At 41.1% G+C, this 15,965-nt stretch overlaps 1 protein-coding gene across 1 annotated transcript in view; it reads right to left on the bottom strand.

The window, feature by feature from the left end:
* Positions 1–3,330: 3,330 nt before the first annotated feature.
* slc4a8 (solute carrier family 4 member 8) overlaps positions 3,331–15,965 on the bottom strand; it is a 51,485-nt gene continuing 38,850 nt past the window's right edge. Inside the window, exons 16-24 of the mRNA XM_055869291.1 lie at positions 15,617–15,778; positions 15,294–15,407; positions 15,015–15,176; positions 14,440–14,760; positions 14,157–14,330; positions 13,791–13,925; positions 10,867–10,970; positions 9,404–9,509; positions 3,331–8,821 (exon numbers count right to left, since the gene is read on the bottom strand). Of these exons, the coding sequence (XP_055725266.1) occupies positions 8,816–8,821; positions 9,404–9,509; positions 10,867–10,970; positions 13,791–13,925; positions 14,157–14,330; positions 14,440–14,760; positions 15,015–15,176; positions 15,294–15,407; positions 15,617–15,778 (1,284 nt within the window). The 3' untranslated portion in view covers positions 3,331–8,815. The remainder of the gene's footprint in view (positions 8,822–9,403; positions 9,510–10,866; positions 10,971–13,790; positions 13,926–14,156; positions 14,331–14,439; positions 14,761–15,014; positions 15,177–15,293; positions 15,408–15,616; positions 15,779–15,965) is intronic.

The raw sequence follows: 15,965 nt of genomic DNA, 5'->3' as shown, positions 1-15,965 counted from the left end.
CGCACACACACAATCGCACGCACGCACGCACACACACACACACACACACAACACAAACATATATACACACACATACACACAAACACACTTGTGTCCTTTCTCTCCTCAACTACAGATCATCAATTAGCTGGCCATAGTGTATGGTGGTAACCCAAGGTTAAACGGCAGAGCTGTCTGGGTGATTGTCAATAACACAACCCTCCAGTAGAGAACATGACAGTCCAGCAGCCTGCCTCTCCACTGCTAATACAGCATATTCATGGATCAATACAGAATAGTCACGGCTCCATTCACCTCCCTGTTTGTCGTGCAAATTCTGTTTCAATTCACAAGACGAATTCACATTCCAATGCAATTTTGATTAGTGCCATCTATTAGCATTAAGGGATATAGGAATTGGCTGAATCAAAATGAAACTGAGACAAATCCTGCTTCTTCTTCCTGTTGATCCTTTGAGGTTCTAAGAGAAAGACCAGTGTTGATGGGGTTTCCTGAGAGAGCCAGATAGATGACAGACCAGATCATCAAAACAAGGTTTGGAGAATGAACAAGAGAAGAATGGAGGTATGTGTCAGATCAGGATAGGATGTTGTTTCCAAATGTTTTTTGCACACGCACACACAAACACACCCTGGGGCTGGGTGTTTGAGTGGCTCGTTGTTCCCTGGTTAGGTGAACACAATATTCAGAGCCTGGTAATGGAGGTTAGATTAATTGCTGACAAAGCTGTATTCAGCAGTTCCCTATCTCTGCCTCTGACGGATTTATGACAGAGATTGATGGAGGGGAGGGCCTGAGAGCTGCCTCTGTTATAGTGGAGGGGGTGGGGTGGGGGGATAGATAATTTGTTTTGGTTTTGCCCCTGCAACAATGGCAGCAATTTCTGAAGGAAAATGAAGAGAATAGTCCGAGGGGTATCCTACGAAGCAGGTTTGAGAAGATAGCGAGGTAACTCTAAATTCAACTCGGGATAACCGGTCATACGAAAGTGGCTCACCTTTTACCCAGGTAAATGTCTATGGCAACAAACAAATTATTCAGAACTAACTGGCTCCAGAGCAGGCTAACTCACAGCTAACTCCACTAACCCTGAATGAAATGACTGAGCAGCGAGTTGAAGACCAATGAAATCAGATTCCCTCCCTCTTGCAAAGATTGTCATCATCCCCTTCATTTTCACTGATTACATTTTTTACTTACCCCACGATGAAATCGGTGATGGAACCTGTCTCGTATGTTAGTCACACGTGATATCTCAGACAGCACTGGCTACATTTTTACAAAACTTGGGTGAATGATGCGTCTTGCCATAGAGATCTGGCATTTACAAAATTACACTGATTGACTCAAGGCAGAAGCTCGTGCATTGATACGCACACGGAAGAAGGCATTAACGATAAGTAATACAATAAAGACCGCACTTCTAAAAGCATATTTCACACCATAGCCTGCTGAATTTGAAATAACTTTTATTTCATTTTGATTTCGGCACAAATTAAAATGTGGCACTGACTCACCCATGGGTTAATGTTTCAGCATTGTCTCAATGAAGAGTTCGGTGTTTGGCCAGCCATGTGCGCAGTCTCCCAGTAAAATACTACTTGAGTAAAAGTCTGAAAGTATTTGGTTTTAAATATACTTAAGTATCAAAATTAAAGGTAATTGCTAAAATATACTTAAGTATAAAAAGTAAAAGTATGAATAATTTCAAATTCCTTATAGTAGGCAAATCAGACGGCACATTTTCTCATTTTTTTTAACGGAAAGTCAGGGGCACTCCAACACTCAGACATAATTTACAAATTAAATATTTGTGTTTAGTGAGTCCGCCAGATTAGAGGCAGTAGGGATGACCAGGGATGTTCTCTTGATAAGTATGTAAATTGGACCATTTTCCTGTCCTGCTAAGCATTCAAGTTGTAACGAGTTCTTTTGGGTGTCAGGGAAAATGTATGGAGTAAAATGTAGTGGAGTAAAAGTAGTTCAAAATATAAATAGTAAAGTACAGATACCCCAAAAAATTACTTAAGTAACACTTTAATGTATTTTTACTTAAGTACTTTAGACCACTGCATGTGCGATATGCACACGTAGTTAAGCCTGCTAGAGTTAGCGGCAAGCGGATGAGCAATATCCACAGTCAAAGTACAGATAAAGCCTGAGCTGGAATGTGAAGCTAACTGAAGCTGGTTAGTTTTAGAAAATCCTAGTAGATCTAGCTTGCTTCGTAGGATACCCCTCTGATCACTTCATGGTGTTTTTCCTCTAACAAGCCTTGTACTGTAGAGTCAATCTTGCCACATTGACACAGAAAATGTATGGTGCCTTTATTAATAAAGTTAAACAACACGAAAAAGATCAAGAGACAAGGCCATATCATACGCATACAGGTATATTACTAACATCATTATATTATTAATATTACACTTTCTATGTAATAATCAGTATGCTCCAAGAGGTGGGGGAACTAGTACGATTCTTGCCGTTCTCATTTTGACCTCTCTCATCAACGAGTTTACCCACTGCCACTCTTGGTAAACCCTAGACACTGTTGAACTGGCCTTCCTGGCACAGACAATCATACCACGCTCAAAGTCACTTAGGTCACTCGTTTTGCCCATTCTAACGTTCAATCGAACAGTAACTGAATGCTTCAGTGCCAGTCTGCCACGGCCACGTGACTCACTGTCTGTAGGAGCTAACCATTTTTGTGAACTGGCCCCTGAGTGTTCGTACGGCTTCATCATTAATCCCCTCCTCTCTGTTCTAGTGTCCATAGCCACACCCTGTCCTGACGCTGACATCACAGGAGAGGGGCTTTGTGATTGGGTAGGACTTAGCACCACCAGCTGTTTGTAATCAGGACCTACTCCTCTTCTCTGACAGATGGATTACCTCCAGATGTCTAAACTCCACACTCAGGGACCTCACCTCAGGTGAGGGATAGAGAGAGAGATAGAGATTCCCTCAGTCAATGCAGGACTTATGTCAGGCCTCCTAAACATATTTGGCCCAGTTAAATACTTACAAAATGCATTTTTCCTGCTTACGAAACTCACTGATCATGTATTGTATTTGATTGGGTAAAAATTCCATCTTTTGGCTTTCACCAATGAAACCATGTCAAAAAGTATTCATTAAAAAAAGTAATTTAATAACAGGGCCTTTGACTTTCTATGAGGCATCGCCATCTAGTGGCATAATAAGACTGCCTCTTGAGGTTGGGATTATTACTTTAGAGACAGTATTGAATTACACAATTCATGAAAAACACTTCAAACCTTACCCTCCTAAAATACAATTTAAATGCAATGACACAAACAACAAGTATACTTTTAAAGATGTATGGTTTATTTCCCATGTTTCCATAATCAAAAATGACATTACACATATAAAACATTTAGAATCATTTTGCTATGGACTAAGCTTTCAATATTTTTCAGACAAGGCATCTTTCTCCCTGAAAATCTCTCTCTCTAAGCCCTCTGTATCTCTCACCCTCTCTTTAATTTCTTTCTCTCACCCCGCCCCCTCCTCTCATCCCTCTCTTTCTCTTTGACCTTGTCTATTAAATTAATTGTGGACACAAGGCCAATCTTGTATTCATCAGAAAAACACTGTCTGACACTGTACACTATGACTCATCTACTCACTACATGGAGGGAAGGAGAAGAGGAGAGTAGGAAAGGATGGGAGGAAGAGAGAAGCGGACACACTCAATTACATTGGGTAAACACAGCTAATACCAGAAGTGTATGATCTCAGAGAAAAAGTCTGAGACTGAGGGTGAGGACACTGTGACACTGACTGCACTGCACTGGACAAAGTCAAAGTCTCAACACACACACACACACTCGACAGAACAGCTGGGGCAGCACGTACTGACATACAGTACCTTCAGAAAGTATTCACACAGCCTGAATTTAAAATGTATTACATTGAGATTTTGTGTAACTGGCCTACACACAATACCCCGTAATATTAAACTGTAATTACATTTTTACAAAATTGTACAAATTAATGGAAAATGAAAAACGGAAATGCCTTGAGTCATTAAGTAGTCAACCCCTTTGTTATAGCAAGCCTAAATAAGTTTAGGAGTAAAAATGTGTCACATAATAAGTCACATAATAAGTTTCATGGACTCACTCAATGTGCAATAATAGTGTTTAACATGATTTTTGAATGACTACCTCATCTTTGTACTCAACACAAACAATTATCTGAAAGGTCCCTCAGTCAAGCAGTGAATTTCAAACACAAATTCAACCACAAAAAAACAGGGAAGTTTTCCAATGCCTTGCAAAGAAGGGCATCTATTGGTAGATGGGTAAAAAAAAACAAAAAAAAAACAGACATTGAATATCCCTTTGAGCATGGCGAAGTTATTAAATACCCTATGGATGGTGTATCAATACATGCAGTCACTACAAAGATACAACACATCAGAGTACCACTCTTCATATTTTCAAGCATGGTGGTGGTGGCATCACGTTATGGGCATAGTTGTCTTCGACAAGGACTAGGGAGTTTTTAAGGATAAAAATAAACGGAATAGAACTAAGCACAGACAAAATCCTAGAGGGTCAGTCTGCTTTCCGAGACACTGGGAGACAAACTCACCTTTCAGCAGGACAGTAACCTAAAACACAAGGCCAAATATACACTGGAGTTGCTTACCAAGATGACATTGATTGTTCCTGAGTGGCCTAGTTACAGTTTTGACTGAAATTGCCAAAAATCTATGGCAAGATTTGAAAATGGCTGTCTAGCATTGATCAACAACCAACTTGACAGAACTTACATTATTCAAAAAATATTAATGTGCAAATATTGTACAATCCAGGTGTGCAAAGCTGAGACTTATCCAAAAAGACTTAAAGCTGTAATCGCTGCCAAAGTTTATTCTAACATGTATTGACTCAGGGTTGTGAATACTTATGTAAATTAGATAGTTCTGTACTTTATTTTCAATACATTTGCTAAATTTCTAAAAATATATCTTCACTTTGTCATTATGGGCTATTGTGTGTAGATGGGTGAGAAGAAAATGTTGTAATCCATTTTGAACTCAGGCTGTAACAGCAAAATGTGGAATAAGTCAAGGTGTATGAATACTTTCTGAAGGCACTGTATACATAGAAGAACACATTGTTTGAATAGATGTTTTTATTTCTCAATCACATAAAACTAATCATGTCATTTTTAAGATTGCTTTGCTGAATTATTCAAGTCTTTTCTGAGAGCACATCCACTAACAGTGTGTGAATGTACAGTAGCTCTGCTTTCTTACAGGTCCAATGTAGCCGTTTTTTTCTCAATATCAAATCATTTCTAGGTAACAATTGACCCTTTGCTAAGCCCTGCCCCCCTTGGTTACTGTTGCAACCTATGACAACATTTTCCCAGGAAGCTCCATTCCCCAGTCAAACTACTGGAGAAAACCACTCACAACAATCTTAAACTGTGTTTTTAATACACAATAAATTAAACACAAACTACCCTTGCTATTTAGGAGACTATTGGGTATGTTGTGGTGGACTGTCATTACAATTGCTTCACGGGAACCTGGTACAATTAAGTTTGTGGAAGATTGGATGGCTCTGAATGCACTGTCATGCAGTCAAAGCTACTACTATAACTACTTTTGGAGCTAACTAGTTATCTCAAGTCGAATCCTGATGTCAACAGCGGATTATAGTTGTATTCATAATATAGATAACTTAGCTAGCTAACATACATTTTGATAAAACAAGTTATAATAAGTGGCTAGCTAGTGTTAGCAATGTTTGGTGGTCAATGAGACAGAGCTAGCTAACCAGCTGAGCTAGCAAACAATGTAACAAAAGTATAATTAGGATTTTAAAAATACTCCAACAGGCTCTGCATTGCAGGAATCACAGTAGCAAGTAACCCTGGTGCATTGTTATTTAGCCATTGAAACAATTTAGCTACATTTTGATGAAACTCTCAGTTTTGCCATAGCTCTCATTGGCTTTCATGCGTTTGAAACGTGAGCAACTACAGTTGCTATCCATTGGAGCACTGAGATTGATTCCCCAAAATTCTGGTGTGGGGCTTAGTTAAGGGTCAATTAAGAAGCTTGCTGTGATTGTTTTCAATTAAATTGTGAAAAAGAAACAAAAATAGCTACTTAGCAAAGAGCAATTTCTCAAGCAAAAATTTTGCTAGGACTGTTTGGGAGTGGTCTGAGTGGGGAAGGGAAAAGTGAAATCCAACTGTTATTGTCAGAGGTTTAAAACTATCTTTGTTATTGGTCTATTTATGTCACCAGGCAGGCTAAAACTCCATCCCACCAAAACAGGCTGGAATTTCTGGCGGTCTTTTCAAACAGCTCTTACACTAAAAGTTTTATTATCATAATTTTCACAATTTCATAATATTATTCAAACCTAGTAATGTGTAAATATATATAAACACAGGAATATCAATGTTTTAACTGCCCCGGGCCTTTTAAATCACATTTTCAGTTTTGTTTCTTTCTCTAAATGTATGTTCTGCTTTCACTGTATGTTTTGTGATTTGTGTTTTTCAAATTTGGCTATTTTAAGTGTTTGACTGTTGCTGTTTTATATTGTTTGAATTCTCATATTTTATTGTGTTTGTGTCACACTGTACTTTTACGTATTCTCAAAGTCATTTCATACTGTTGTCTGGGACAAAGAAACAAAATGATTGGATGATTTAAAAGGAAGTTGAGAGGTATAACACACAGAGGCAAAACATCACCACATTGTATCAAAAACAATACAATGTTTTCTAGTTAGTCCTCAGTACAATGAGTACAATTCTCAGTACGATTCTTACATTCCATACATTAGTATTTCCATCAGGTTTGGAAAAAAGAGGAATGTAATCTATTGGACCCATTGGGTGATCCATGTCAAGATGACTATTGACAAACAATGATGGCTTTATCTGAAGCAAGATGCTGTATCTCTCATGATCTTTGTACGGGTATTATTACTGTATGTAGACTGTACTTAAAGTCACTTTGGCACTAGTCATGGGGATGTATAGACATGATAACGATCATGACAATCATCATCAAAATTACAATTATCATCATTTTGGACACATTCCTGAAGTTTCTCAGTAGTAGGCAGTTGGATTTAGTGGTGGGAAACATCTTGTAAACATGGGAGGATATATTCTAGTGGAGTCATTCCTATTACGTTTGTATTTAGATGCTTTTTGTGCTGCATTCATTAGGCTTCCTGGTAACACATTGTCCCATTTATTACACTATATACAGAAAGTGACCGTTTTTAACATTCATATTCTAAAATAAATTATTGTAATAAATTATTGTCATACATAATCTCTTACTCAGTTTCTTGAAAATAAAACATATATATTATATATACTATATCTATACAATGTGCAACTACAAATGAATTGTATGTTATTGAGGAATACTGTGCCAGTATGTTTTCTGGCCTCCCAACTGGCCCTAGGAGCAAAGAGCACACATCACAGTAAGGGATGTGGTCCCAATTTACTGGATTAGGGTGCTGTTCAAATACATCCTTCCTTCATTACTTAATATAATTACAGATCTGAGATCAGTAATCAACAGAAGAGAGTAGAGGAAGGAGGAATGATGCACCTTTGAGAAGAAATGGACAGGTTTATCAATGAAATTAAATGTCCTCAAAACGTGGAGGTCATTGAAACATTACAATCAGGTCCAGTAAGTGTGTAGTCTTGGTAGATTCAGTGGTAGGTAGATCTTCTGCACAGGGCCATTCATTTGGGCTAATTTATTGCTCATATTCAGCATGTTTGGTTTTGCCGATGAATTATGGATGCACACATATTAAACTATCTCAGAATTGCACACACACAGTCAAAAGGTGTGTATTCTGGCCATTTCTGTGAGTAATTTCTAGGTGTGGTCCTGTACTGCTCTAGGCTCCACTGCTACTCCCCTCTGGCTTCTAACATTTTACAGTGTTACCCATACTTAGGCGCTGTGTGTTGTTCCCGACCATGTGACCTGATCAGGAACAACCCAGATCACGTGATCTGGAAAAACTTAAGGTCCTACCCATACTGCCTGACAAGAGTTCCCAATTCCAAAGAGGTCAACTGAGGTAAAACACATGGACAGAAACAGAAGATCACATACATTCTGTACAGGAGCTTCCAATCTGAACAGTTATATTTAACACAGATATATCCACAAAGGTAACAGATTATTATAGCGCATAATCAAATTATTGATTTCACTGGTTGAACTGAAGTACGGTCTCTTCTAGCAATATTATCATATCGTACGTTGCACAAAAACAGACACAGATTTTATGTCCAAAGTTAAATATCTCTACATTATTGATCCAATTATATACTAATTTGACAAGACCACCACGTTATAAAAAACACACTTATGGTACAGTAAAGAAAATGACCAACTCTTTAAAGTAAAGATAACATACTAGTAGAGCCACTGAGATTTAGAAAAGAACCTGGTTTGGGTTTGGAGGAGCATTCTCATAGACACAGCAAGGCTGTTCTGAAGGTTTGTTGTGGTTGTGGTTGTTTGAGGAAATGTGTGTGTGTTGGGGTGTATGAGAGCAGCCGTTAGGTGTCGGGGGGGGGGGCTGGTGAGAATCTTGGGTTCCCGGTATTGTAGAGGAGGTGTTTGGGTTAAAGATGTGTGTGAGCCAAAACACAAGGGGGCATTAGAAATGCTCTATGACCTATGTGTCTGGCTTATTGAAGAGTAGCTCACAGCCTCTGTAGTCATCTGGTTCCACTCTCTCACTGATCTATAAATTCCAGACCTTCAATTTCAATCCTTTAGAGAGAAGTACACACACACACACACACACACACACACACACACACACACACACACACACACACACACACACACACACACACACACACACACACAGAGGGAAGTAAGGAATGAGAAAGATAGAGAGCAGAGAGACATGGTTAATAAAATACCATGGCAAATCCAGTTTGAGGGAGATCCAATTTCCCACTTGTCTATCATAATATTAAAAACTCAAACAACTGATTCTATAAAATGCAAGTAGGAGAGGAGAGAGTTGAGAAAACAGAGAGACAGTAACCTCAGTGGGCAAAATGGAGACATGCAATGCACCAGACAGGGGCGGCAGGTAGCCTAATGGTTAGTGTTGAGCCAGTAACCGAAAGGTTGCTGGATTAAATCCCCGAGCTGACAAGGCAAAAATATGTCATTCTGCCCCTGAACAAGGCAGTTAATCCACTGTTTCCCAGTAGGCTGTCATTGTAAATTAAAAAAATTCTTAACTGACTTGCCTAGTTAAATAAAGGTAAAAAAAAAAAAAAAGACTGTGACTGTGAGAAAGGTTGAAAAAGAAAGAGGCAGAGAGGGATAGGGCCTTGCCTTCTTAGCAGCCCCCATGCGACTGTCCTTTTGGTTGGCGTTGAGGGATTTCCACACGGTGGTTTTAGACATCTCATCAGATATGTTAATGTCAGAGGGGTCACACCTGGGGAGGAAGGGGTTAAAGCAATGGGTCAGAGGTCAGAGGGGGTGGGAAGAAGGGGAGGGTGGAGTCTGAGGGGGTTAGTACTCAACAAGCGGTGCAATGAAGAAACCTCTACTGTACCATCAAAAGACACCACATACAGACAGTGAGCAAAGACATGAACCAAGACTTACCTGTCCACTAGATGTCATAGCATAGGCAGCCAATAGTGGGTGTTAGATCTGCACTATCAACTAGGCTTGATGTGCATTCCCGGTAATACACTCCCCCGTGCACTGGCTAGTACATAAAGCATCCTCCATCCAGGCTGCAAAGGCATCATTTCCCTCCTTAACAACCGCATTGAGCCAAGGGTGTGCAACATCCGAAATTACGAAAATGTTGACGGAACAGTTAAAGATAGTTGAGGCGGGAAATTCTGCTTTTGCACACACACGAGTGTACTCCCTTTTCACCCACGACTACATGGCTGCGCAGGACTCCAACACCATCATTGAGTTTGCAGACGACACGACGGTGGTAAACCAGATCACCTGCAGCGATGAGACAGCCCACAGGGAGGAGGTCAGAGACCTGGCTGTGTGGTGCCAGGACATCAACCTCTCCCTCAACATCAGCAAGACAAAGGAGCTGAATGTGGACTACAGAAAACAGAGGGCTGAGCACGTCCCCATCCACATCAACAGGGCTGTTGTGGAGCAGGTCGAGAGCTTCAAGGTCCTCAGTGTCCACATCATGGTTCACACACATCAACACAGTCATGAAAAGGGCACGGCAACGCCTCTTCCCCCTAAGGAGGCTGAAAAGATTCAGCTTGGGCCCTCAAATCCTCAATAAGTTCTACAGCTGCACCAAGTTCTACAGCTGCCATCCAGAACCTCTATACCAGGCGGTGTCAGAGGAAGGCCCAAAAAATGGTCAAAGACTCCAGCCCTTCCATGTCATTGACTGTTCTATCTGCTACCGCACGGCAAACGGTACAGATGCACCAAGTCTGGAACCAACAGGACCCTGAACAGCTTCTACCCCCAAACCATAAGACTGTTAAATAGTTAACCAAATACACTACTATTTCTCTTTTTTTCTCTCAGCATTGTTGGGAAGTAAGCATTTCACTGTTAGTCTGCACCTGCTGTTTACGAAGCATGTGACAAATAAAATTAGATTTGATTTATTACCGGGAATGCACATCAATCCTAGACGATAGTGCAGATCTAGCGCCCAGTAGCGACTGCCTAAGCTATCTCAACCATCACGTATGTGTGTGTTCGTAGGTAAGTGTGTGTGTCTTCATAAGGGTGTACGTGTTCATATGTAAGTGTGTGTGTGTGCGTAGGTAAGTGGGTGTCTGTGTTACCTGAGGTCGTGTGTTTTGGGGAACTGCAGGAGCTTGCTGCTCTCCATGGCGATATGGACAGAGGTCTTATCCTCTACTGCTGTACCCAGAATCTCCTCATCCTGCTGCACACACACACAGAAGAATATAGTGATGATATGTCAGGTACAGATGTTAATCTTAATTAGAGACAGTTTGCTACAGCAGGAAATTAATCCTGCAGCAACAGGAAATGTGAATTATTATGTGAATTATAATTTATGAACATTAATTAGAGGTTGATCCATTTTTCGTAAGGAAACATTTTCTAAGTGGAAATTACAAACGTCAGAAGCCATTTTAAACAGCAAATACACTACAAGTAAAACGTTTACCTGCAACAGGGTGATCAAATTAAGATCCTACATCTGTAGCAGAAAGAGTGTTATGGTTGGCGGACACTACATGTTTTTAACCCGATCTACAGGCTACCGAGAAACCGGAGCAAACCTGGAGTAAAACATACCTGATTTGTGGTTGATGGCTGTCACAGGCTCCTGGGCACTTGGTATCACGATAATTTCAAATGTTGAATATATTCAGCCTCAAATCGGCCAAGTGTGAACAATGCTCAGAGCAGATGCAAGGCATGTCCCACTGTTAGCCAATCAGCTACTCAGAACTATAAAGGTTCTCTTTACCTGTCTCACAAGTTCATCACACACAAAAACATACACAGACACACACACACAAGCTAGCTGGTCTGCTGGGCTATGTTACAAGTCACATTTAAATGTGTTCTTACCCCAAGCTCTTTCTACAAAATCAACACTCCATATTGTCTTCTTTTCCATAACCAGTTGCATGCCAAAATTCACTCCATTCTTGCTTTTGTCTTAGTTTTTTTGGCACATAACAATCAGTGATGTAGTGCTATTTTTTAAATGTATTATGTCATCATTTCTCAATGAAATTTGGTTCCGAAATGTAGCCTGTTGTAGAATATAATTTTTGAATATACATAGCCTACAATGCATCATGCAAAATGTAACAATTGCCTTGCCTACACAAAGTGTCTCAAAAAAAAAAAATGTTTTAAAATCCTAAAACACCTCATTAAGCCTACCTTATTATACATTTTAGGCCATAAACACTGTCAATCGTGAATGATAATTCTTCACCTTTTACGGGTGAAATGTCCATGCTGCATGCCAACCATTTGATCCCAATCAGTTTCAGGGGAATTTGCGTTTCCATCTTCATCTTCTTGAATGATGTAGGCTTAGCAACCTAACTACTGTTTAATCACATTTTAGAGCAGAGGAAGTTTAAGAAGCTATACTTCCACTTGTATTTTGTTTCAATCAAAGCATATTAAGCCTAGTGGCGTGCATTGTTGAGTTCTGGCCACATGAGAATATAAATGCGACTATTCAGCACAATCATAATAAAATGTCACAAGTAGCCTAATTACTTGGCAGTAGAGCGTAACGTTATACTATGGTTTGTTATGTAAAATACTAATGAATCATTAAGAGATCTTGTGAGACACATTGATTCAACTTTAGTCTAAACTTTATTAAACAAGCCCCATTCTGAGAAATGGAGGAGCGTCGCTCCACTGTATACCGGCTGCACTACACCCCTGACAGCAATGCAGATAAAAGCACACAGCATCTTCCTCCATGCCTAGCAAATATATGCAAATTCCGTCCCGATTGTCTAATCGGAGGTTCCGCGAGGTATATGTACTATTTCACAATAATTTGGCTTGACTAAATCGTTAAATGGGAGAGGTTCTCCGATGGATAGAGCCCATACACCCTGCAAAAATTGTGTACCGTAATTGCTGGACTATTAAGCGCACCTGAATATAAGCCGCGCCCACTGAATTTAAAAAAAAAATGTATTTTGTACATAAATAAGCCGCACGTGTCTATAAGCCGCAGGTGCCTACCGGTACATTGAAACAAATTAACTTTACACAGCCTTTAAACGAAACACGGCTTGTAACAAAAATAAATAGGCTTTAACGAAACACTTCTTGTAACAAAAATAAATAGGCTTTAACGAAACAGGCTTGTAACATATTATTTTTTTTAAATAGCAGTAAACAGTAGCCTACCAAGAAAGTCCTTGGTCACTATCTTCCTCCTGTGCACTGAAACCACTGAAGTCATCTCCTTTGGTGTTGGAGTTGAATAGCCTCAGAATTGCTTCATCCGATGTTGGATCGTTTTCATTGTGCTCTCCTCACTTTCATCCGGAGGCAAATTCCCCGCTGAGCTTATGCTGCCCTCTTCAATACGCAGCAGCTCCACGCTGTCACCCACTGGCAGACTTGACCATAAGTCGCTCTTCACATGCGGCCCGTTTTAGTGAAGGATTTCTCCCCACTTGTCATCCAATCCATTTTCTAGTTCGGGCCATCTGCTTTTCTTTCCTCTGAAAGGTTTTGTTGTCTTTTTGCACTAAGTCAGTTTCTCACGCTGCTGTTTCCAACGTCTTATCATCGACTCATTAAGGCCAAGCTCCCGTGCAGAAGCTCTATTTCCTTTTCAAACAGCCAGATCGATCGCCTTCAAATTGAAAGCTGCATCATATGCATTTCTCCGTGTCTTTGCCATGATGAGGGTGACAAAATGACTACCGTAATCAGAATGATGGAAAGTTTGAGCGCGCTCGATTTACTTCACATTATGTGACGGTGCTCAGTTTTTTGGCGGCATGAATTTGTGAAAGCGGGAAAAATCCATAAATTAGCCGCGTCATTGTATAAAGCGCAAGGTTCATAGCGTGGGAAAAAAGTAGCGGCTTATAGTCCGGAAATTACGGTAGTGTAATAATACACCATACCCCATACAACACTGCCTCTAGTGGTGACAAAGCAAAGTTGACCTCCATGTTCCAAAACCAGTTGTGTTGAATGCTATAGGATCAAAGCATACTGTAAATAGATGGAGTACCTCAATGTCAACATTCTTGGAGGCGTCATGCAGTTGTTTCTTCTTGCTCTCAGGCATTATGTCGTCCAGGTAACTCAGCTCCCTCTTAGTGAAGCAAAGGTCCAACAACTTACGGATGAACACTAGAGCCAGAACCTACACAACACACACACACACGCACACACATACATACACGCATATTGCCAGATGTGATATTTCACAAGTATGACATTCAATACAATGATACAACAAAATACTTTTAGCCATTTACACAGAGATTCCCAAAGCTAATACCATTCTTGCTCAATGAGAGCAATCGGGATAAATAGGTTTAGAAGAAGCAATACCACAGTACTGCTATGCTCTGTGCCATAGTATAATTGTTACCATCATGGGGAAGACAATGGCAGCCTTGGAGGTTTTAATGATCCAGAGCAGGGCCAGGCAGGTGAGCTGGGTGATGGTGAACAGGTGCACCTTCCTCAGGGGAACGTGTCTCAGGTAGATGAAGTCTGGCTGGTGCTTAGCTGGCATACCAAACAACTTTAGACGGTCAAAAAACTGAGAGAGGAAAGAAGATAACATTGGAATTGTACGACAGTGACTTATAATGGCAACAAATGTGTGTGTGTGTTGCTGCTGTAGAAGTGCATGCTTTGTAAGACATTACCTGTATCCCCCTCAAAGACGAGGCTCCCATGTAGAGAAATACTCCATACAGGACAGGCATGGGAATGAACTGCAGAGCCCCAGTCATGAAGACAGAGAGGCCCATCAGTAGGAAGATGACCAGGCCTGTGAGCCTCTGCTCTCTGATGCCCAGGAAGCGGGGCTGTTCACCGGGGGCCGAGCTCTCTGACTCCAGTTTCAGGCTGTTGACGTGGGAGATGGAGAGCACGGTGGCTGCCACAAACCAGGGCAGGCCCATAATGGAGCACACAGCCAGCATCACCCCCACCATCAGCAGGTCCAGGTGATAGCCACAGCCCTTCTGTAAGGGGAAGAGGGTAAATACATGGAGGGAAAATAACGCATGAAAGATCATACAGATCGACCAACAAAGGCTTAACTCAAATTCTGACTTGTGCCCTCAGAACAAAGCTGAATTAAGAACAAGTTCGTTCTGACTAACTATTGGGCAATGGCCAGTGTGGCCATTGCCATACCTCCAACAGTGTGACGGCATCCCAGTCCTTAGTAAAATAATATTTGGGACCAATAAATACAGACTTGTCTTCCTCTCACCAGTAGTTTATGCTCCTTGCGGTTGATGATGACAGCGGTGATCTGTTGGTCCATGAAGATGAGGATGGTGCAGAGCAGAGCAGGGATGGAGGCAGCCAAGACCGTCCACCAAGGGTTTCGACCTATCGGGTTGATCAACCAACCACGGTCATCTCGGGTGGGCTAGTTAGTAGAACAGAGACAAAAATAAAATATCTGAGATAGCAGGGTACGGAATGGATCGGCTCGATAGTTTATAAACCACCTATCACATATAAAACAGTGATCTTTTCATCCTACCTTAAAGTTGCTGGGCACCTGCAGCTTCTGCGAGGGGATTCCAATTAGGAAGTCAAGCATGACCATAAATACAATGGTGATAAAGACCGCAAAGTCACTGATCATGGACCGCACCTGAACAAAGCAGGAAGGGATCTTCGATGATGCAACAATACAAAATTGTCCACCAAAACTCAGGCAAAAAACATAGGTCTAGATTAACCAGCATATAGAACAATTAACACTGTAGCCTCTTCCCTTCCAAACACCAATGCCACAACCATTGCATTGGAATCTACTTCAGATTGAGCTTCATACGTTTACACAGTTTTGTATTGTCTTACCCTGGTGGGGAAATAGCGGCTGGTCTTACACTCTTTGAGGAATGCTGACATGAAGACAGTGGCGAAGAAGAGGATGGCCGACCAGAAGAGCACGTCAGGGGTGTAGGGGCCATGGTGTCCACAAGCTGTACCCACAAAGTGGCCCTGCAGACCTATGCACTCCTGAAGATTAACAAACACACAAACCATATAGAATAGCTCAGACAGCACTGCAACTGTTTTGGGTTCACGTCCCAGACCCGCCGGGATGTCCTTGTCCCATCGCGCTCTAGCGACTCCTTGTGGCGGGCTGTGCGCATGCACGCAGACTTTGGTCGCCAGCTGTACAGTGTTCCTCTGACACATTGGT

Source organism: Salvelinus fontinalis, chromosome 18 (genome assembly GCF_029448725.1).
Source record: "Salvelinus fontinalis isolate EN_2023a chromosome 18, ASM2944872v1, whole genome shotgun sequence".
NCBI classification, from domain to species: domain Eukaryota; kingdom Metazoa; phylum Chordata; class Actinopteri; order Salmoniformes; family Salmonidae; genus Salvelinus; species Salvelinus fontinalis.
Note: the sequence above shows the minus strand (reverse complement) of the source record. Positions and strands in the feature narration are given on the sequence as shown.